Below are 21,558 nucleotides of genomic sequence, written 5' to 3' on the forward strand. Positions count from 1 at the left end.
CCAACAAGGCCTTTATGAAAACAAAGAAATCAAGCAAATCCACACAATTCAAAAAATAATGTAAAAATCTCTCATGACCCCCATTACACACATCACACATTATATTCACCTCATTATTAATCACATGCAGCACCACGTTTGTATATATTCTGTTGTGTCTTATCAGGAAGTCGTTATTCTCACATTCAATAGTGTTATATTTTATGTTCAAGTTTGTCCATATTTTCTTGACCTCCAACTCTGCAAACACCCTATTCCACACCTTCACTGCCGCTGGCTCTTTAAAAACATCCATAATGAGCCAACCATACACTTTTTTCTCACTCATATTGTTCATCAAGCACTTCTCTTCTCCCTCCCTCACATACATCACAGGAACACTACATTCATCTCTTTCACCACACATTCTTTTCCCAAGAGCGTGGACCATTCTAAAGGTATGCTTGCCTTGTGCCAATGTGTTGGCATTGGTAAGACTGGCAATTTTGAGAGCGCCTTTATTTTGAAAAACACTGTAGTACTCTCTCAGCTGTAGACACCCTGTATATAAGTGTATGGTAGACACGCAGATAAACAACGACGTTGAAAGTTGAAGTTTAAAAAGGGAAACAACGTTGAAACAGTTTTAAACAAGACCAGTTGAAGCAGGTAAAGAGTTATTTCATGCAATTATTTATACATATTACGTTTGCATGGTGGGTTTTTAAATAGTTGTGGATCGTCGCATGGTGGGGGGGGGGGGGGGGTGCAGATACGACTTTCTATGACAACACGGAAGTATAATTACAGTTATTTTGCTGCTGCTCAACTACGTAAACGGAGATTGCCAAAGTAGCTGAAAGTCGCTAGATGTGTCGCTTGCCAGATAAGATTTTTTCACTAGTGAAGGTGAAAAGCTAATTGGCAACATTGTGTAGTATGGGTAACTGAGACGCAGAGTTTGATGCACAAACTCACGTTCCTTTGATTTCTCACGCAGTCTCGATATGTCAGTCAAAGATACAGCCGGAAGGATTTAGCCTACTATCACCCATCTAGAATCCCTTAGGAACATGCTGTAGATGTAATGTTTTGTGTGTTGTATAACCTTAAGTAAAATGTGTATTTTTGTCCAGATCAGATGGAGTTAGTGCTTCCACCCCATGATGGAACCGAGCTGTCAGTTGTTGATATGCACACTGGTGGGGAACCATTGCGTATTATCATTAGTGGATATCCAGAGGTAAAGGGTGAGAGTCTGCTATCCAAACGTCGTTTCTTGAAGGAGCATCTCGACGTTTTGCGTCAGACCTTGATGTTTGAGCCACGAGGACACTATGACATGTATGGTGCACTGATTGTGGAGAGTGAGATATCTGAAGCAGATTTTGGGGTCCTCTTCATGCACAATGAAGGATACAGCACCATGTGTGGTCACGCAGTTATCGCACTTGGGCGTTTTGCAGTTGACTACAAACTGGTCAAAAAGATACAGTCCCCAGAGACCCAAGTGAACATACACTGTCCGTGTGGCCTGGTGAAGGCATTTGTTGAGTATTCAAATGGTAAAACTGGAGGTGTAAGATTCAACAGTGTTCCAGCATTTGCATTTGCTACAGGTGAGAGACCATTAGTATACTGTATGTCATGTGTCAATATTAGCTATCATAAAGGTCAAATAGGCAAAGCATTTTTTATATGGATTTGTTATTATGTTCAGATTAAACCTATCATTGAAGATGCATTGAAATAGTTTAATTCTTGGGAGTTTTAGGGATTGTTGACAATCCATGAACCCCTTTTTTTGGGCTTGATTTTGGTGTTTGAGCAATCCAAATACAGAAAGGGTCACAGGGTAATTTTCAAAATTACTAGAACAAAAGAACAATGACAGCTCTAGCACCTATAAACATAACCTTAGTATAATTAATAAAACGACTTACATTGTTTTTACCTGGTCTTTAAATATATAATTTTAAATGCTGGGTGATCTCAGTAGTTTGTTATTACTATTGCTTTCTTGGAGCTAATTTGTCTTTTTGTTAGATGTGATTGTCACAGTGGCAGGTTATGGCGAAGTCATGGTTGACATAAGCTATGGAGGTGCCTTCTACGCTTTTGTAGCTGCCCAGAGGTTCGGCCTGGATGTCAACAAGTCAAGAACAAGAGATCTAGTGGATGCTGCCACAGCAGTGACAAATTCTGTCAAATCTCAAGTAACCTTGCAAAGTTATCTACAACATCTTGGACCACCATTAAATTGGACTGGAATCTCACACCGTTAAAATACTACTAATACTATACTTGGCACACAATCAGGTCAATGTAATATAACCCCAAATGTACAATTCCCATGCATCTTTACCAGTGCACTCAAATTAATTAATTTCAATGTTATCTTCTTTAGGTTAAGCTACACCACCCAATCAATGAGGATCTAGCCTTTCTCTATGGTACTATCCTCACAGACGGCAACGACGTCTATTCCCAAGAGCCAACTGCCAATGTTTGTGTATTTGCAGATTCCCAGGTAAAACATTTTGCTCAGTTCTGAATAACCATGAGGAATGTGGAGGAATGTGCCCATATGCATGTACATGGAAAAAGCCTTGACATCTCATAAGCCAGCACAATTTATTTACAAAGCCTGTGAGGCAGGCGCTATTAATGGGTGTCCATGTGCTTCAATCCTGCACACCTGTTGTCACCTGGAAAGTGGCCTTAAAGTTGAGATCTGAAAACATATCCCTAACTATTTATCCCTGGTCATCAAATCAAATTTCTACAAACGTTACGTACCACCTATCTATCCTGTATGTCTTGGAAGTATGTCACAATACGGAAGTTAGATACTCCCAAAATGCAGTTTCAGCTCGACTTTAACAGCATGTCAGAGACTGCATTTGGCCAGACTTGGCCACTGCTCATGCAAGATATTTGGGGTCATGGTTTCTAAAAGAAATGTTCTTTCATTTCTTACAGGTTGATCGAAGCCCCACAGGATCAGGGGTGACAGCCAGGGTGGCTCTCCAGTACCACAAACGCCTTATCCTCCTCAACCAGACAAGAACCTTCCAAAGTGGGACAACAAGATCTCAGTTTACTGGCAGAGCTGTTCAGGTAATAGTATCCATACCATTCTGGTGTGCTTTTTCTGTTTGTGTCAGATTGATACCCATATGTCCAGGATAATTTCTGGATTCAACAATTGTCCATCTTTTTCACATCTCAGAAAATCATAGGCCCTATCTTTAAAAACTGAGCTGGACCCCTTCACACATTTGAGCTTCCAGTTTAAATAATCAGTAATCTTTCACCTGAAATTTGTATTTACAGATAAAAAGAAAAATATTTCTGGTGAGCATGAGAAAAACATGTCTTTCATTTCAGTACATTGATATTACAAGTGCCTTTTTCTTTTTCTTTATTAGGAGACAACATGTGGAGACTTTAAGGCTGTGGTGGTGGAGGTGGCTGGCAAAGCACACTACACCAGCGTGGCCCGCTTTGTTCAAGAAAGCGCTGACAAGCTAACACATGGGTTCCTCCTAAAATAATAACTTTGGTACTTACTTCAATTCTGCTTGAAAGGCAAAAGTAAAATACTTGGAGCCAAATACTTGTTAACTCAATGGGTAAAAGCAACTTTTTAACAAATAAAAATGTCAAGAGTTTGTATTTCCTCACATATAGGCTAATTAAAGATTGTCCATCATGCTAGCTATGTAATGTAAAATTGGGTCCTACACCATACATGTTTGCATGCATAAAATAGCCTACTTCTCAGATGATTGTGATTATTAGCTACCTGTCAATGGTTGCCACATATGACGTAAACCTATTCTTGACGCAATTGCCATGCCGATATGAGTAATAAAATGTTCAATGGCAATTTATATTTATTTGTCACAAACAGTCAACACTGCACGTCCTTGGATCCTGAGCAAGACACCTGCCACCTTTCAACGTCATACAAAGCCCAAGTATGTGCTCGTTTCCATAAAGGGCATCATTTTTAGACGTAGCCTATTTATTCTTCGCGCTGCACGTCGTTTTGGGGGTCCTGAGCCTACTTTCACCAACCGACTTGCAACTTAATACAATTCCCGTTTCGCGAGACAACAGAGACACCACTACAGATTCATGGAGTCCAGGAGTTTTATAGTTCTAAATATGTACATTTAAAGATTTTTTTTACGCTACCATTCAGCTGACCACACATGAAGCGTTGAGGTTCTAAAATGCTACATGCTCATGCGTGGCTCGTTGGTCTAGGGGTATGATTCTCGCTTAGGGTGCGAGAGGTCCCGGGTTCAAATCCCGGACGAGCCCTGTCTCTGTTTTTGTCTGGTCATTGTCTATTTCTTCCGAATGACAAAAAGGTGTTGGTCAGGATTTGTGTAAAATAACAGATTTCTTTAGGGCTTATCGAAAAAGCCGCGTGGCTAGGAAATTACTGATTTAAAAAAAGTCTGAGATAGTCAAAGTAACGATACTAACAGTATTGAATGCAGCTTACAGTAACTTTGCCATGTCTGATAAGTCTTTTCGAGGAAAGGAGCTGGTAAACAAACGAGTGGTTGACGAATAAAAAGTATGACCCCGACGTGATTTGAACACGCAACCTTCTGATCTGGAGTCAGACGCGCTACCGTTGCGCCACGAGGTCTAGGTTGCCTGAAGTGAATGCACCTTTTATATTATGCCTGATAAAGCAGAGGGTTAGATATTTTCTCTATCAATCTCACTCCGCACCGAATACAACCACTAGCATAACCATTCCCTGTGCCGGTCACAGAACAGAGGAAACAGCTGATGATGACAGCAGCGTTCTCCAACATTCTATCACGGCCAATAGATGGTGGTGTGGTGCATTAAACAAAACAATAGCTTCCTTCCCTAAACTGAAACTTAACAGGCACTGAGGACTTGATTTCCAGTAATATGCCATGAGCAGATACTTTAACCCGTATTTTCTCATTATCTTATGGAGTTTTACTTGCCCCTACATCTCGGCAATAATGTAATTTTTCAAATAGGCCAAAATCTAATTATTTTCCATTTTATATATTTTTTAATCGGTGTCAGCATTCAGCAGCTCCAACTTTTAAACATAAAACATAAAACGTTGCTTTAAAAAGTTTGCAATACCCTAATCTACCATGATGCTAGAAATATGTGGTGGGATGCAGAACATTAAACTGTTAACAACTTTAACCTGCAAACCTGAAGATGAAAAGTAGGCTAACGATGATACTTAGTTGATGCTAAAAATAACGTATTTGTTCTACCAACTGGCACCCTTATAGTCAATGAATGGGAGGAGGCGAGAGAGCAGTGAATCGTGCAGTCGAGCATTGCTGTGTTGAGTGTCGGACACAGACTTCTACAATTGGCGACACTCTCCTCTTCAAGAAAAAAAAACACTTATGCGTGGAAGCTCGTACACACACTGAAACAAATAATGTGAAAATTGAAAGCATGTGTACTTTGTCCGTTTAAACCCGTCAATACTTTCTAGTTTTTAAATCGACTTCAAAATTATTCAAATCTCTTGGATACGCGACGTGAGATGCTGCAATGTTTCGAGGAGTATGGCCACGCGTAAGCATTTTGTGGATTTTGTCAACAGTTTTGTTTTTTGCAAAAGTAGAGGATGTTGACTCTTACAGCTGTCATGAGGTGAAAACCGCGTTTCAAATGCGGCAGATAGGTCCGCTGAAGTGGGTACCGGAGGTACCTGGCACAGGTGAGACTCTGTCAAGGATCACGCACAAAGTAGGCTACTCTTCAAATGACAATCTATCATAATGTATTCGTTTAATCCACACTAGTGCAGACATATTGGCCTCAGCCTACACTGGTATTATTCTATTTTGGTCGGTCGTCACTAGATGTGGAGAATGCACGTGGTTCTCGGTACGACTGGCAGAGAGTAGCCTAATCATATTCTGAAAGCCAGTGTAAAGCAATACTACACTGACAGACATATTTAAGATATTGACATATTGCCGTGCTCTGATTAGCAAACACCCAGAAAGTACAATATGCCAATAACCCATGTTACCTCAACAGGAGGAATTGTTTGCTGTCAAGATTGAATCTATTTTCGTCCTAGTCAGGTCCATCTCAACAGTAATATTTAATTGAAATATTGTCTTGCTAAGCCTACCTGCTTAACCTCCACGTGTTTACCAAATAAACTTGGGTGTCTGGGAATAACTTTTCAAATGTACCTGGCACAAAGGCTTAGCTGTAAGAGGCTTAAAATGGATTTTGAACTGGAACTGGGTTATGGAAAAACATGTGTATTGTGGTTTTACCTTTTAGCAAGTGTCTAATATTTAGTACATGATAAGACATAGGGTTTAAACTGAAGTGGAGTTCAGGAGCATCAGATGTGAGATTACTGGGACAATATTGTTATAGAATTTGTAATTAAAAGCTGGTTTCTGGTACAATAATTTCATCAAGCAAAGGTTTCATCTGTGACATTTTCTACGATTTAATGGTTCTATGGATCCCCTTAACAATTTCTGTGGGAGTGTGAATCTACTATGCCACATAAACAAAAAATGTAGGGATAAAACTGAATTTGTTTGTTGTTATAAACTTGAAGGAGTTCAAACTGAGCCCACATCGAAGATGCAACTTGGGTTTGGGCTTCATTCAGCTACGCAGACTTTTTTAGGGGATGGCCTGTCAGTGTAAGAAAACACAGCACTCATCATCCCCCTTGCAAACAACACTTTTGTCTCTCCCTGTGGTTATGTATAGCTTAGTTTAGCATATCTTAGTGTTATGTATGCATGTGTGGTGGTGTTTCCCCTTCTCTTGTCTCACAGCCGTCAATCGTCACGTGAGAATAAGAAAGTTGCCTTGTTCGGGAAGTGTTTCTGACCATTATATATTTTTCAGTATGTTTGGCCACTGTCAAGGGGACGTGCGATTGGCTCCAGGGTGTCAAACGGTGGGATAGCAGGGCCCTATACAAGACACCAGGAGGGTGGTCTTGTTAAGATGTCACCAGTCTGGATGCAATTGTTTGAGCCGCATGTTCTAAAAAGGCATGGAGAGCTGTATGACTGCAGATGACTAGACTGGGGGGGCGTGGACTGAAACCTCGGCTGTTCGGAGATGGTTGTTAGCGGGGACAACACATGACTTGAAGCTAGGTATTAGAAGCATGTCAGGATATGGGGGTCCCACCAACAAGAGTGAAAGTCTCCCGTCTGTGTTTCTGCCCCTGGAGCTTCAGAAGTGTGTTCAACACAGAGGTTGCATGTCTCACTTGCTCACTCATCCTCTCCACAGCTAATTCAACACCACCTTTTTGCCTTAATCGTGTTATTTGTTGTTTCTTATTTGGAGTGGTGCTTACCAGGTTGTATTGGGCCAGGCCAGCTCTCTCTTCAAAGTGGTGAGCGTGAGAGAGAAGAGAGATGCCCTGTGTCTGTCTGCACGTGTGTGTGTATACAACTCTGCTACGCCGCTTCCATTCTCAGATCAAGGGCCAACCAAAGCAGCTCATGAAATCTGAAGTGGTGAAACCTCAGCTCTTTTCATGCTCTGTGTTTGCTTTGGGGGGTACACAGTGCCGTGTTTCATTCATGTGCAGTGAACTGATTTCTCACTAAGTGACTTAGGAGTGTGGCAGAGCGGAACTTTTAGAACAGTTGAACCTGGAGACTCCAAATGGAGAGGATGGTAGTTTTATTACAGATACATTACTTAATTGATTCCATACTTGACAGCCCTAATTCCACTGTTATCTACGGCCTCCATTATGCTTTTGAAACCTCAGAACTGTTCAATGCCAATAACAGATGGAATCTCCGGGCATAGAGAGAGCTCTTGTTCTACTTTTCCCAAACAAAACTTTTCAACAAATGACAATTATTTTAAGATTAGCCTGAGGTCATCAATGACGTGTACTTTTCAACCTGTGATTATTTGTTGAAAGTTACAACTGCTGTGGTTCTGTGATGCGCCGCCCAAGGGCACCGTATATGAGATTAGAGAGGCATGTTGACGTCCCGTATATGGAGATACGTCAGTTAGATGTCAGGCGCTTTGTTCATGAACAAAAATGCTTCTGGCAAGCTTTCTCCAGTCCAGCCTACTTCTATGTCCGAGTCAGCTGTCCATACAGGTCTGTAAGACCAATAAGAAGACGAGATGTTTCATAAAAAGTCATGCACAGTATCTTGTGGATATGTGGTACAATAGTGCCAAACATATCATACCACGCCTACCCAGTCAGTAGAGGTTCGTATTACCACGCTGGAGTGATGATAGGGTGCTAGAGCGATAGAGAGGGAGGTGAAGTTTACACATCTGCTATGGCCTAGAAAGCCAGGATACATGTGTTTAGTTTAGCAAAACGAAATGGAAGCACAGCATGTTATCACATGTCACCACCACATCCACACAACAGCGTCAAACGCACTTGCATGAACTGAAGGATAACAAATCCCTTTGGTCATCGTCATTTGAGTCTCTTTTAAGTGTTTCAAACGGAGGGAACACACACACAGCACACATCACCTCCTTGACAGACCAGGGCCTCATTACACATGTGCTCTGAGGAATGTATATAGCATTTGCATACATTTTCAGTCATCTATACAAGTAAAGTTACAACAACAATGTTCTTAAGTGGCTCAGCTTATTAAACTGCTGAACCTGACTGGTGCTCCCTCTCCAATCCTCTCCCATCACTGAAGGCTCACCAGGGTCTACCAAATAAGAATCAGCTTAATGTGTCTGGGTTCCAAGCCCCCATTATTGGATTTCCCTTTAAGTTGATTGGTGTTATTGCTGTTTGTGCAAGACTCCCCCCACCAGGTATGTTGGTTGTCTTTATGCTATTAGAAGTAGAAAACAACACAGAATTAAGTTCAGTGTGTGTCTGTGTATGGGGGTGCATGGTTGAAGAAGTAAATGGGAAGAAGGTGGAATTTCACTATTGGTGGTTGGGTATTCTAATCTGGGAAGGTAGTTGAGCCCCTGGGAAGTCTGAATAGAGATTTGTTAGTACCTGGTGCATCTATCTTCCTGATTTATGGCCCCTTTGCTCTGCCTGCTCCCATGCATTGGCCCCCGGTGCCCAGAACTAAATCTCTTATGTCCAACCCCACCCAACACTTGCCTCTGGACCCCTAAGTGGCCAGTCACCAGGGGCACTGCCAGCTTGAAGTCAGCCAAAGCCAAACATTCCAAGTGCGATTGAGGGCCGTCCAAAAATTCAGGTATGCGGCAGAGCCTCTTTGAGTCGTGTTTTCAATCAACACAGTCCCTCCCAAGTAAAGCAAATCAATATAGAGTAAATATCCTGCAGGTTCACTGGACGGGGCAAGCCGGTTTTCTGAGGCTAGAGAGGGAGGAGAGCACAGAAAAATATCTACAAAGGGCAACTCGGTTGCTTTAATTACCTGCAATTCCACAAAGTTATTCCTGTTCTTGGGGGAAAAATATAAAATTTGAAATTGTGAAGTGAGGTCCATAAGAATCTCTGTGCGTTTTACTCTGAGTCCCTCCATCACCTAAACTGCACTTATGAGTTGGGATTTGTGATCTACAATTCAAGCCCCTTAAATGTAATACAGCCTTGGCCTTAATACATCCAATTACTTCTAAGATTTTTGTCACCTGAAGATGATTAGAGGAACTATGTCTCTTGGTTGACTTTAACCCTTTAGAACTGTAGCTGGGCAGTAATTAGGTGTTTATTTAGCGTCTGTGGAAGAAATGTATCCTATAAGGGGCTTCAACTCCATGTTATTGTTCCAATATAAAGAATGATTAAGATTCGTTGTCAAGTACGTGTGTGTGGTATGTGTGTGGTCAAGCTCATTGTTCCAGACTCTCACTGTTCTATTGAACATCAGCACATCTCCAAGCTTCCCATTTGTACCTGTCATGTCACATGAGTAGCTTTGCATCCAGGAGCTAGCCAATAAAACTAATCTGATAGCTTATTTATTTTTTCCGTGTGTGTGGCCCTAACAAGTAAAGATTTGACTTATAGTCAATGTTCTGAAATATTCCTGACACTGTTGACCTGCATCGATATCTGCTGCCATGGTGTTGGCTGCTAAAGTCCTTCTGGGTATCACTTACCCCCCCCCCCCCCCTCCCCCGTTGATACACGCGAGGAGCGGACATGAGAGGCCGGACTAAATTCCTCTGTGAGTCCCGGGATATTAGTTTCATATCAGAGATAACACACAGAGGGAGAAGGACCAGCCAGTGTGGATAACAGGGTCAGGGACCGAGAGTGAGAGAGAGAGAGAGAGAGAGAGAGAGAGAGGGGGGGGGGGGTGAGGTGGAGAGAGAGAAAGAGACAGTGGAAGAGAGAAAAGGGGATTCTGGAAACTGTCTGGCAGAGAGAGAGGGAAGAGAGACTGATGTCAGTCGGCCAGTTATGTCCTCACTCCTTGGGAATGACAGACACATGCAAGGGGGGGGGGGGGGGGGGGGGGGGGGGTCAGTAAACACTAGCAGGGTAATTGAGAGACAGCCATGCCTGACTAGGGTATGCCAAGCAAATGAGGTTGAGGAGGAGGGGGGGGGGGATGTTGGTAGTGCAAGCCTATTGTGTTTCATGGATGGGATTTGGTCAGCAAGGCACCGGTCATGCAGTCCCAGTTCTGAGACGGTGCTTCGGAGTCCAGTTACACCACCTGCCCCCCCCCACCCCCATACACACACACAAACACACACACATATACACCACTACCATCTCTTAGATTAGTTGTCCTATCAGACCTATTCCGACAGACAGAAAGACGAAGGAGAGACTATTCTGGATACCAGCTCTTGCTGATGACATGGTGCCTAATTGAGATGCACCTTAAATTGTTAGATCTTATTAAACCGAAGTTGTGATGTAGACCTAGTTATTATAAATGGTTAGTACCACAGGACAAGTGTGTGTATTCATGTGTGTGTGCATGTCTTTGTAGACAATCTTTGTGCATGCACATACTGTATGTTTTGTGTGTGTGTTTGTGCATCCTGGGTTGTGTGCTGTGCACATTAAGCTGTGCATGTACGACAGCCAGCACATGCAAATGCTATTTATACTTGGAGCACAGGCAGTATTTATAGCAGTAAGCATGTTTAAATTCTTCTTGGTCTACTTCCCCACGGCGCCTATCTTTCGTTCTCGGAGTGTCTGCATGCCCAGTGTTTTATACCCATCACATTAATCCATGTATTATGCATGTCGACATCAATATCAATACTTAAAGGGGAAAACAAAATGTGCCCTGTCCATGTATGTGCTAATTGGGGGTGTAATAAAATATCGATACTCAGTATTGCGATATTATGTTTGCCGACACTATCGATTCTCAAACTACTGTATCGAAATATATATATATTTTTTCATTCAACATTCATGGTAGTTATCTCTGAACGTAAACTGTGACAGAAAGTAGCGTCAGGGCACACCCTAATGTTAGCGTTAACAAACATAGTTCAGTAGTAATGGAAGACGAAAGGTTTGTTTCAGCTCCCACTGTGGTGTAATATATATTTGATATTGTTGCACATTTAATCTAATATGAAATCAGATGACCTTACTTTGACCTGTATGTTACTGCATTGGGTCCAGTATTACACCATATTATAGTGTTCTGATTTATATAACCCAAAAACAAAAATCAGTTCCCTGAGAGAATTCTGTGAGATTAATGAAAATACTTTAGGCAGACCGATTATATCTCTTGGCAAGTATTAGCAACAGAAACGAGCACTTAAATAATATTTTTATATCTAATAGTCTAATTTGCAGATTTATTTATTCAAAATAATTTTTTTTCTTCAGTTATCTGAATCAGTAATGCACCCAAAAAATCCATATCGGTCAGGCTCAGAGTCGGGCTCTAGTGTCAACCAAAGCATGTCATACAGTAAAATGCCCTTCTCTCTCTCCCTAAATAGAAACAATCCAAAGTAACGGTCTTAACAAGTACCAATTGACCCAGATCGACTGTGTGTGTTTGTGTATGTATGTGGGGGTTGTGTGTATGTATGTGAGCGAGAGAGAGAGTTTTGAATCCTCTGATGCCAGTTGGGGTTGGAATGTTCCTAATGTATGTCCTCCCCCCACCCCACCCCACCCCAGATGTGGACCTGCTGGTGTGTAAACACCAGGGCCCATCCTGCTGTACTCGCAAGATGGAGGACAGCTACCAGGCAGCGGTGAGACGGGAGACTCTTCAGAACATCCACTCCTACAGCTCCGAGCTCAAGTACCTCATCTCAGGACATGCCATCGCCTTCCAGGGTAAAGACGTTTAGCTGTGGCAACTGGTATGGGGATGGGACAAGGAGGGGGCAGGCTGGGATGGATAAGAGGAACAGGGCAGGAGCTGGGAGGGGAAGACAGGTATTGGGATGGTAAGGCAGGTGCTGGGAGGGGAAGACAGGTATTGGGATGGTAAGGCAGGTGCTGGGAGGGGAAGACAGGTATTGGGATGGTAAGGCAGGTGCTGGGAGGGGAAGACAGGTATTGGGATGGTAAGGCAGGTGGTGGGAGGGGAAGACAGGTATTGGGATGGTAAGGCAGGTGGTGGGAGGGGAAGACAGGTATTGGGATGGTAAGGCAGGAGCTGGGAGGGGAAGACAGGTATTGGGATGGTAAGGCAGGAGCTGGGATGGACAGGGGGGGATTGCAGAAGACTGGAGATGGAGTTTCCCATGCAGTCTCTTTCTATACAGATGAAATAATGATTAACGTACAGTGAAAGGTAGTCAGTCACCTCAAAGTATTTGGAGGAGGCCCTAAGCAGAATTCTATGATGACATATAGTTGAACCTCCTCAATTATTTGAAGCCCAACTGACTGTGAAAAGCAAAACACCATTTGTTTTCTTATTTGCAAGAATGTTTATTTGTCAGATATTCCTCAAAAATGTTTTTATTTCCAGTCCCCTGTGGCCAGAGCTGCTTGCGTGCCCAGTCCTAGGCTGGATATTATTGGTGGAGTGAACACATCTTTTCATTTAGTTGTTTCCCCTGGTGGTTTTGGCAGGGGCTATATTTGGGAGAGGATAGGAAGGGAAATGGACTGCGGGGGGCAAGGGACAGGGGGTGAGGGGGTGGGGTGTAAGAAAGGAGGGGAAGGACCGAGGTGGTGGAAAGAAGGAAAGAAGAAAATATATGTGGGGAGGAGAGGGGAGGGGATAGGTTAATTGGTACAGAGAAGATGTGAGGCTATAGAAATGTGAAAAGAAGAAGGGGGACAGGAAAGGGGGAAGGAATGGACTAGAGGGTTTGAATGAGAGCAGAATTAGAGAGGGGGCAATCGGTATTGGGAGCAAGGTGCATGGTGGAAGTCAGCTCTTTGTACCATGCTCCAGTCTATAAGACTGGCCCTGGCCCTAGCCTCGTTTTCCAGAGGGGCTTTTACTGGACCAATCGCTGCAAGGTAACAGGCAAGCTCCCTTCCTCTACACTCAGCCCAGTGTGACTGGTAACTATCAAGGTCAGTCCAGGAAGGGATGTAGTAAGATGTCATCTGTTTCAATGATCGTTGTGAGAATACAGGACAGAATCTGTAGAATGCAGTTCTATATGACAACCTGAGGTGGGGCTAATGAGCCCTTTGTATCCAGACCCAAAAGACAAGGATTCTGATGAAGTGCTTGTTCCAGAACCTTCCATTTCTCCTTCCTCAGCATGTTCACTTGGTTATTGGTTGGGGGCACACACACACACACACACACACACTCACACACACACACACACACACACACACACACACACACACACACACACACACACACACACACACACACACACACACACAGTGTGTTAGGTGCCCCCTCAGTGGGTAATCTGCTCTGCTGGCGACCCTGCAGTATTTGTTTGATCATCCCTCACTCTTTTAATCTTCTCTCTCTCCTCGGGCGTGGTCAGTTTATTCTACCCTGGTCTCTCCCTTAAATCTGTACCCCTATCCATGTACCCCTATCCATGTACTCTTGATACAATAAATCTGGGTTCTATCTTTCTCTCACTGTTGGCTGGGTGTATGCAATTAGGTAATGGGTCAGTACGCAGGCAAGTTGTGTGTGCTTGAGTGTGTCTGTTTTGCTTGCTGTGTGTTTTGACAGGAGAAATAGCCTACTGTGCTCTGTCATGTGCGGGGGAAGTCTGCTCAGCCCAAATCTGCCATTTTGAACTGGCATGTTTTTCCCCAAACAGTTCTCGTCTTATGTTGTACACCTAGGAATAAGGAAAACAGAAATTCCTCAAGGGTACAGAGGAAGTAGGGGCTAACGACCCAGGGGCAGTGCAACCTCATTGACAGCAGGGGGACAAAAGAGGGTGTGATGACGTCTCAGATCCTACACACACACACACACACACACACACACACACACACACACACACACACACACACACACACAGCTACTCCGGCTGTATGATATAATTGCAAGTGAATGTTGGGACTGGAGCCTAGTCTGAGCCCGTCCAGATTAAGAGCTGTGACCTGTCAGCCTTATCTAGCCAGCCAATCGGACCACATGCACATGGGTCAGTTGCCTGCTGGAGTGTGTGTTTGTTTCTGTCACCTCGTAATCAGTAGCTTCTTGGGGTTTGAGGCCTTTTAAATCCTGGGCTAGTCACCAACAGACAGCAACTGTTGACTTGTTTACTTCTCCTTAAGAGTTTGTGTGTGTGGTGTCAGTTGGGAATGCCCTGCAGGTGCAATGGCAAACAATTTCATGCGTGTACTGTGTGTATGTTTGTGCGTGTGTGTGTACAGGAAGTGTCAGTGTTAATTTTGACAGCTATTTTAGATTTAGAGTGGTCATAATCTTTTTTGCTAGAAGGCTTATAAGTCTTCACATTTCATCTTTTAATCATTGAAGTTAATATTATTCATACAATACTCATTGTAATTCATAATGGAGTGAATATATATATATAGTTTATGCTGATGATATCAAATCCAAAACACAAACCGTTAAAATCAATTGAAATCTAATCACAAACATTTACATTTAGTAGACGCTCTTATCCAGAGCGACTTACAGTAAGTACAGGGACATTCCCCCGAGGCAAGTAGGGTGAAGTGCCTTGCCCAAGGACACAACGTCATTTAGCAAGGCCGGGAATCAAACTGGCAACCTTCAGATTACTAGCCCACTTCCCTAACCGCTCAGCCACCTGAATCCCAAACAGCTACTATGAACTGCATAGTCTCTTCTCAGTTTGAGATTTCTATAATAAAGACTTATAGGTAGTTTTCACAAGCCAGCTAAATCAACCATATAGCTAACTTTGGTAACTATATAGCTAACTAAAAATAGTGTGTTCACAAATGTTATTTTCATCGTTTTGTTGATGAAATGAACACAATACTGTGTGTATATCTCATTGTGTTAGTGTTAGTGTTGGGGAGAGGCGGAAACGAATGTAATCTGAGGATACCCAAACTGCAAGCAGCAGAGGCAACACCCTGCAGTCACTGATGTTCCCTGCATGGGGACAGGCCTCAGAGACAAACACCATGACTAACATCTCGCCTGGGCAGGAGTGCGTGTGATCCGTGTTCCTGCCTCAGTGTTCCTACGTTTCTAGTATCACACACAGCCAACAGTGCTCAATCACCTCGGATAGACATTGTTCTGACACTGTAAAAGGGAAGTGTCTGCAGTGTTGTCTTAGCGTGAGGGAGGAGCTAAGCCCCCTCAGTCGGAGTCGGAGGGACTAGGGTGAGGCCATGAGAAGGATGGTCCCCCCTGCCTCGTTAAGGCCAAATAATGAGCTGATCCTCGTCTGCATGCCACAGGGGTTGGAACTCTCTTGACCCCCTGTCCTAAGAGACTGGTGTGTCTGCGTGGGCTGAGAAAACCATCCAGGGGATAAGACCGTGTTTGCCTGGCTGCCTGCCTGGCCACCAGCCTGCCTGCCCGTGTGTCTGCCTGTCTGTCTGCCTGCCTGGCTGCCTGCCTGCCTGGCCACCAGCCTGCCTGCCTGTGTGTCTGCCTGTCTGTCTGCCTGTGGGTCTGTATGTCTGCCTGGCCACCAGCCTGCCTGCCTGTGTGTCTGCCTGTCTGTCTGCCTGTGGGTCTGTCTGTCTGCCTGGCCACCATCATGCCTGCCTGTGTGTCTGCCTGTATTTCTGCCTGTGTGTCTGCCTGTATTTCTGCCTGTGTGTCTGCCTGTGTGTCTGCCTGTCTGCCTGTGTGTCTGCCTGTCTGCCTGTGTGTCTGTCTGCCTGTCTCTTTCGAACTACATAATTCAATGCTCCACACAGCGGGAGTTTTCTCTGAGGATCTGTTTGGGTTGCTCACACTGGTTTGCGGTTAAAAGACATAGTTTATCCGTCGATGTTCACAACGATAAGACGTCTTTATTAAAAGCCGATGATTTATTGACAGTATGTGTGTCTGTGCATGCTGTGTGTGAATGTGTGTGTTTGTGTCCATGTGAGGGAGTGTGTGGGTGGGTGGGTGCATGGTTGTGTGGTGAATAATCAGATGTGCTTTGTCTTGTCTGTCTTGTGGATTCTAATTCAAGCCCAGAGGACATTTGACAGACATAGTCATAGCTCCAGAGGCACAGCCTGGACATGATGACATAGCACCATGAGATCATGTTCACATTAAGGAGGACATCCGGCTCTGACCCTTCATGTCTCATTCAATGTTACTGGCTGGACAAATGTTTTTGTGTGTGTGTGTGTGTGCTTTCATGTCCCCTGAGTGGTTGTGACACACCAGGCTAGAATGTGTTCCCCAAAGAAAGAGAGAGAACCCTCAGAGTCCTCACACACACGCACACACACACACGTAGGTGACACTCACACACGCACTCTCTCCTTTTTATTTCCCCACACCCTCCGTCTCTGTCTCTCACTTTCTCTTTGTCCTCTGTTTTATCAGCAACCGAGTGAGGCTCCAACGACGGCGAGCTGGGCCCAATGGAGTGGGGCGGCAGGGCACCATGCCAAACGCTCGCTAGCGCAGTTAGGGAACCCTCACGTCTCAATGACACCCCAGCTGCCAAGATTGCACAGCGCAAAGCAAAACTGTAAAACAAATGATATTCTCTCTCTCTCTCTCTCTCTCTTTCTCTCTCTCTCTCTCTCTCTCTTCTCTCTCTCTCTCTCTCTCTCTCTCTCTCTCTCTCTCTCTCTCTCTCTCTCTCTCTCTCTCTCTCTCTCTCTCTCTCTCTCTCTCTCTCTCTCTCTGTCACTCTCTCGGTCACTCTCCCCCTGGTCAACTTGTGATGTTACTGGTCGTTGTCTTTCTCATCAGTCTGCCTCCGGCCCCAGGCATGGATAGAACAACAGTTGAATCCTAGGAAAAGCTACACCACAATTTCTCATGGAGTAGAAAAGAACAGAACTGAGTCGAGTAGAATAGGTGTCAAGACTACACTAGAGGAGGCAAAAAAAGAGCGGGAAAGAGCAGAGAGAGACAGACAGAGAGAGAGAGAGACACACAGAGACCGAGACAGAGAGGTGAAATGACTGGCCAGTAGTGCACGTCAGTGGAGAGAGTTAGTGAGCTGTTGAGCGGCAGCCTGTTGAAGGTGAGAGGGAGGGGCTCCGTCTCCTGAGTGCCTCTGCTGTGACTTTCACACGCTCGCCTCTCCAAAGTGTGTGTTTGTGTGTGTTTGTGTGTGTGTGTGTATGTGTGGCCATAGGCAGTGAGTCACACCATTACCTCAACCATTAGTCCCTTCCAGTCTCAGCTGGTAGAGTTACGCTTGGCCTTTTCCCCTCCTAGCTTCCCCTCTCTCGCCTTCCTCTCTCCCCCTCACTCCAGCCATGTACATCCTCTCACTTCCCTCCGCGAAGCCCCGTTCTCCTCATCCTCCTCCTCTCGCGTCTCCTCCATTAATCAGTCCAGAAACAGCTGGTTTTATTAAGCATCTGCACATCCATCCATCCCACCCTGGACGGAGACAGAACGAGAGAGACGGAGAGAGAGAAAGGAGGGGAAACGCGGAGACAGAGCGTTCCCTCAGCGGCGAGAGGCTGTTCCGTTGCGTTTCCGTCTGTGTTGGGGCTTGACAGCGGTCCAGGGTGATTCAGGATCCTTCCTTCTTCCCTTCGCACACAACTCTTGTTTCTCCGTTCCCTGGGCCCCTGGTGCAAAGCAATTAGTAACGTTTTCCCTAAAGATTGTTCGATCTAGAATAGAGGCGAAAACAATGTTCTGAAATGTCCATGATAAGCTGTCTTTCAGCACTTTTTATTGGTGTGCAAAATACAGCTTATTTTATATTTTGGGATGGGCTACCAAATTTGCATCTGGTATTGGTCTGTGGCTTTCCTGTCAAATATTTTGTTGCACATGTTACTGGCTAGAAGATAAGAAAGATGTGCATCATCTTAGAGATCATCAAATTAAATCAATCTTGAATTCCCTCTACACTTAACAGTCTATAATGCAGGTTATAGTTGGTGTTCCAGAGGAGAGTCATGTTAGTCTGTCATCAACCAGAACTGACATTGAGCAGCCAGTTTGGACAACCGTCCCCCAACCACCTCTAATGTATCATGACGTGTTAGCTTGTTACATTGATGACATATCCACATACTCCCTGACTGATTCAACACCCTATCCCTAGGTAATACCTTCAATCTCTCTGCCCAAAGGTCAAAGGTTGAGTGACACTCTACTCTCCACTGGTAACCCAAGCTTTAAGAGGCTCGCAGGCAGATGGATAAAGAGCTCATGTGGATTTCTTGTAATTAAGAACAGGATATGTAATCCACACATATGTGAATGGCACTTATCTATACTGTGACCTTTATGAAACCAGAGACTTGGTCAGGAATAAAATGCTGGTGGTTGGATGGTCCCAAAACCGGGCCAGACCCAGACCGAGCTAGAAATGGCCCGCTGCCTCTCTGGTATGAGAATCGTGTCTCCTACCTCATTATCACACTATTACCCTCTGTTGCAGTTCACACAGACGCACACACATCCATCCTTGCTTTTTGGAACCCCCCCCCCCCCCCTTAAATATGAACACACACTAGGCTGACTCCACGGCTAACCACACACGTCCCACAGGAAGGTGGAGTGGAGGCGGGAAGGAGAGCCCAGTTTTGGTGCCCTGTTAATGGCAACCTCTGTTTACTTCCATTCACATACGATCACACACACTGACAAATAGACACCACACACACATACACACATACTTACAGAATAACACATGCAAACACATAAACAATCCGACAGCACACACGCACACATAGAAAAGCCTCCATGTAAACACACACACAGCTAGGCTGACTCCTGATGGGAAGTGGCTTGGAGGTGTGGTCAGGCTCTGCTGGGAAGAACGCCATAGTTGTGGTTCAAATCAACTGCCTGCGTGGATATTTTTACCCCCTTCATTATTGTGGCATATTGTGGCAGCTCTGCAGCAACACTTCAGCTGCAATTGCCCCAGAAAAGCCCTGGGTTGCTGTGCAGTGTAGAAAGAGGAAATAGCTCCTGTGATTGAAGCCCTCTCCATCTAGGGGACCATACATGGGGCAGCCAGTGGGCCGCGTGGTAAGAAGCTGTATAATGTCCTATTACAGGCTTGTAAATACAAGCTCCTTTTAGGCTTCAGTCACTTAGCTCCTATCCTCTTTATTTAACTCCTGTCCTCTCTTCTCGTCTCCTCTTCCCTCTACCTCACCGTTGACCCACATTTTGACTGGTCGTGCATCACTGGCCTCTTTTTAATTGAGACCCTACCCCCCATTAAAGTCCCAGTCCAGACCTTCCTCTGTTTCCCGCAAGGACAAATATGTCAGACCATGAAGTCATAGGTAGCCACCCAGGGTTTGACGGTTTTGTTTCCAATACTGTCAACATATCCACAAGGGTCGTGGACAGTACGTGTAACTACAGTCCAACCCCAATGCATATATACAAAAACTAAGAAACACACACACACACGTGTCAACAGAAGACAGAGGAGAGTCTGGAGTTTGTCAGAGCAGAGTTGTCAGAGATGGTTGTTCTGGGAGTCCACAGTAGGATGGACAGGCAGAGAGGAGAAGAGACAAGGAGAGAGAAGCAGAAACAAGCAGAGAGGAGAAGAGACAAGGAGAGAGAAGCAGAAACAAGCAGAGAGGAGAAGAGACAAGGAGACAGAAGCAGAAACAAGCAGAGAGGAGAAGAGACAAGGAGAGACAAGCAGAAACAAGCAGAGAGGAGAAGAGACAAGGAGAGAGAAGCAGAAACAAGCAGAGAGGAGAAGAGACAAGGAGAGAGATGCAGAAACAAGCAGAGAGGAGAAGAGACAAGGAGATAGAAGCAGAAACAAGCAGAGAGGAGAAGAGACAAGGGGAGACAAGCAGAAACAAGCAGAGAGGAGAAGAGACAAGGAGATAGAAGCAGAAACAAGCAGAGAAGAGAAGAGACAAGGGGAGACAAGCAGAAACAAGCAGAGAAGAGACAAGGAGAGACAAGCAGAAACAAGCAGAGAGGAGAAGAGACAAGGAGAGAGAAGCAGAAACAAGCAGAGAGGAGAAGAGACAAGGAGAGAGAAGCAGAAACAAGCAGAGAGAAGAAGAGACAAGGAGAGACAAGCAGAAACAAGCTGAGAGGAGCAGAGACAAGGGGAGAGAAGCATAAACAAGCAGAGAGGAGAAGAGACAAGGGGAGAGAAGCAGAAACAAGCAGAGAGGAGAAGAGACAAGGGGAGAGAAGCAGAAACAAGCAGAGAGGAGAAGAGACAAGGAGAGACAAGCAGAAACAAGCTGAGAGGAGCAGAGACAAGGGGAGAGAAGCATAAACAAGCAGAGAGGAGAAGAGACAAGGGGAGAGAAGCAGAAACAAGCAGAGAGGAGAAGAGACAAGGGGAGAGAAGCAGAAACAAGCAGAGAGGAGACTAGAAGAGTGAGGGAAGTGTTTGAACTAACAGCCGTGGAGAGAGAGGGAATCTCTCTGGGTCCAGGGGCCAATCGGATCCAGATGTTCTCACTGTGTTCTGAAGGTGGGGTCCAGTTGTACGGTAGTTGTTTTTCCCTGTTCAGAAGTTGCTGCTGCACTTTGGGTTTTTTTTCCGCGTTTTGTTCCCCCATCTTTGTTGCCCCCGGCGCCATCAATGTTTGTGACCGTTGAGTACAAAGAATCAACTAGGTTACACTCCACTCCTTTATAAACCCCTGATGTATGGGGAAGAGAGTACAAGGCGCATGTAAAATGTATTATAATACCGAAGCAATGAAAGATTAAAAAAGGTGGCAACTATATTTTATCCAGGCATTGTCCTGGCTTGTGTTAGGCTAAATGTTCCAGACAGTCAGTCATGCTGCTATCCTGTAACTCTAGCATGGGCAAATTCTGGGGCTTGGTGCCTCTGCGGATGTCAGCTTGGCCCCCCTGGCATCCACAGCTCAACAGACTGGCATGACCCGAGATGGCGTGGCAGGGAGCTGGCATTGGCCACGTACTGTTCTGTTCTGGTCTCCCCCTCTGTGTTATTGTCCTTTATGGGTGTTTCCGTTGTTCTGCTTCTCTTAGCTGCGCATTTGTTGCGGAATGTTTTGTCCGAAATTCTGTGGAATATCTGAAAACCTGTCTGCACACAATTGGACTT

The 21,558-nt window shown here is 44.7% G+C and overlaps 2 protein-coding genes and 2 non-coding genes across 7 annotated transcripts in view; 3 read left to right on the top strand and 1 right to left on the bottom strand.

Annotated features, from left to right (window-relative positions):
- The first annotated feature begins 519 nt into the window (after positions 1-519).
- On the top strand, positions 520-3,655 carry LOC136959256 (trans-L-3-hydroxyproline dehydratase). 4 transcript variants are annotated; one of them, XM_067253533.1, is made up of 6 exons: positions 520-648; positions 1,116-1,598; positions 2,026-2,195; positions 2,387-2,509; positions 2,962-3,099; positions 3,411-3,655. In XM_067253533.1, the coding sequence occupies exons 2-6, from the start codon at positions 1,121-1,123 to the stop codon at positions 3,534-3,536; spliced, it is 1,035 nt and encodes a 344-aa protein (XP_067109634.1). In that variant the 5' UTR covers positions 520-648; positions 1,116-1,120; the 3' UTR covers positions 3,537-3,655. The 4 variants fall into 4 exon arrangements, with proteins under 4 accessions (XP_067109634.1, XP_067109635.1, XP_067109637.1 ...); XM_067253534.1 differs by having other exon boundaries at positions 535-648; positions 1,121-1,598; XM_067253536.1 differs by lacking the exon at positions 520-648 and adding an exon at positions 789-888.
- Positions 3,656-4,239: 584 nt separating this feature from the next.
- On the top strand, positions 4,240-4,311 carry trnap-agg (transfer RNA proline (anticodon AGG)). Its single transcript has one exon. It is a non-coding gene; the product is annotated as a tRNA-Pro (tRNA).
- Positions 4,312-4,576: 265 nt separating this feature from the next.
- On the bottom strand, positions 4,577-4,648 carry trnaw-cca (transfer RNA tryptophan (anticodon CCA)). The gene has a single exon. It is a non-coding gene; the product is annotated as a tRNA-Trp (tRNA).
- Positions 4,649-5,356: 708 nt separating this feature from the next.
- Positions 5,357-21,558, top strand: part of LOC136959579 (glypican-5-like) — a 70,081-nt gene continuing 53,879 nt past the window's right edge. Inside the window, exons 1-2 of the mRNA XM_067253960.1 lie at positions 5,357-5,728; positions 12,113-12,274. Of these exons, the coding sequence (XP_067110061.1) occupies positions 5,560-5,728; positions 12,113-12,274 (331 nt within the window). The 5' untranslated portion in view covers positions 5,357-5,559. The remainder of the gene's footprint in view (positions 5,729-12,112; positions 12,275-21,558) is intronic.

Source organism: Osmerus mordax, chromosome 16 (genome assembly GCF_038355195.1).
Source record: "Osmerus mordax isolate fOsmMor3 chromosome 16, fOsmMor3.pri, whole genome shotgun sequence".
In the NCBI taxonomy this organism is placed as follows: Eukaryota; Metazoa; Chordata; class Actinopteri; order Osmeriformes; family Osmeridae; genus Osmerus; species Osmerus mordax.

Bases quoted from the DNA above. Each gene is read 5' to 3' on its own strand.
- LOC136959256 (XM_067253533.1), top strand. From the start codon at position 1,121: ATGGAGTTAGTGCTTCCACCCCATGATGGAACCGAGCTGTCAGTTGTT. The intron at 1,599-2,025 runs GTGAGAGACCAT...TCTTTTTGTTAG, and splicing joins AGCATTTGCATTTGCTACAG to ATGTGATTGTCACAGTGGCA. The intron at 2,510-2,961 runs GTAAAACATTTT...CATTTCTTACAG, and splicing joins GTGTATTTGCAGATTCCCAG to GTTGATCGAAGCCCCACAGG.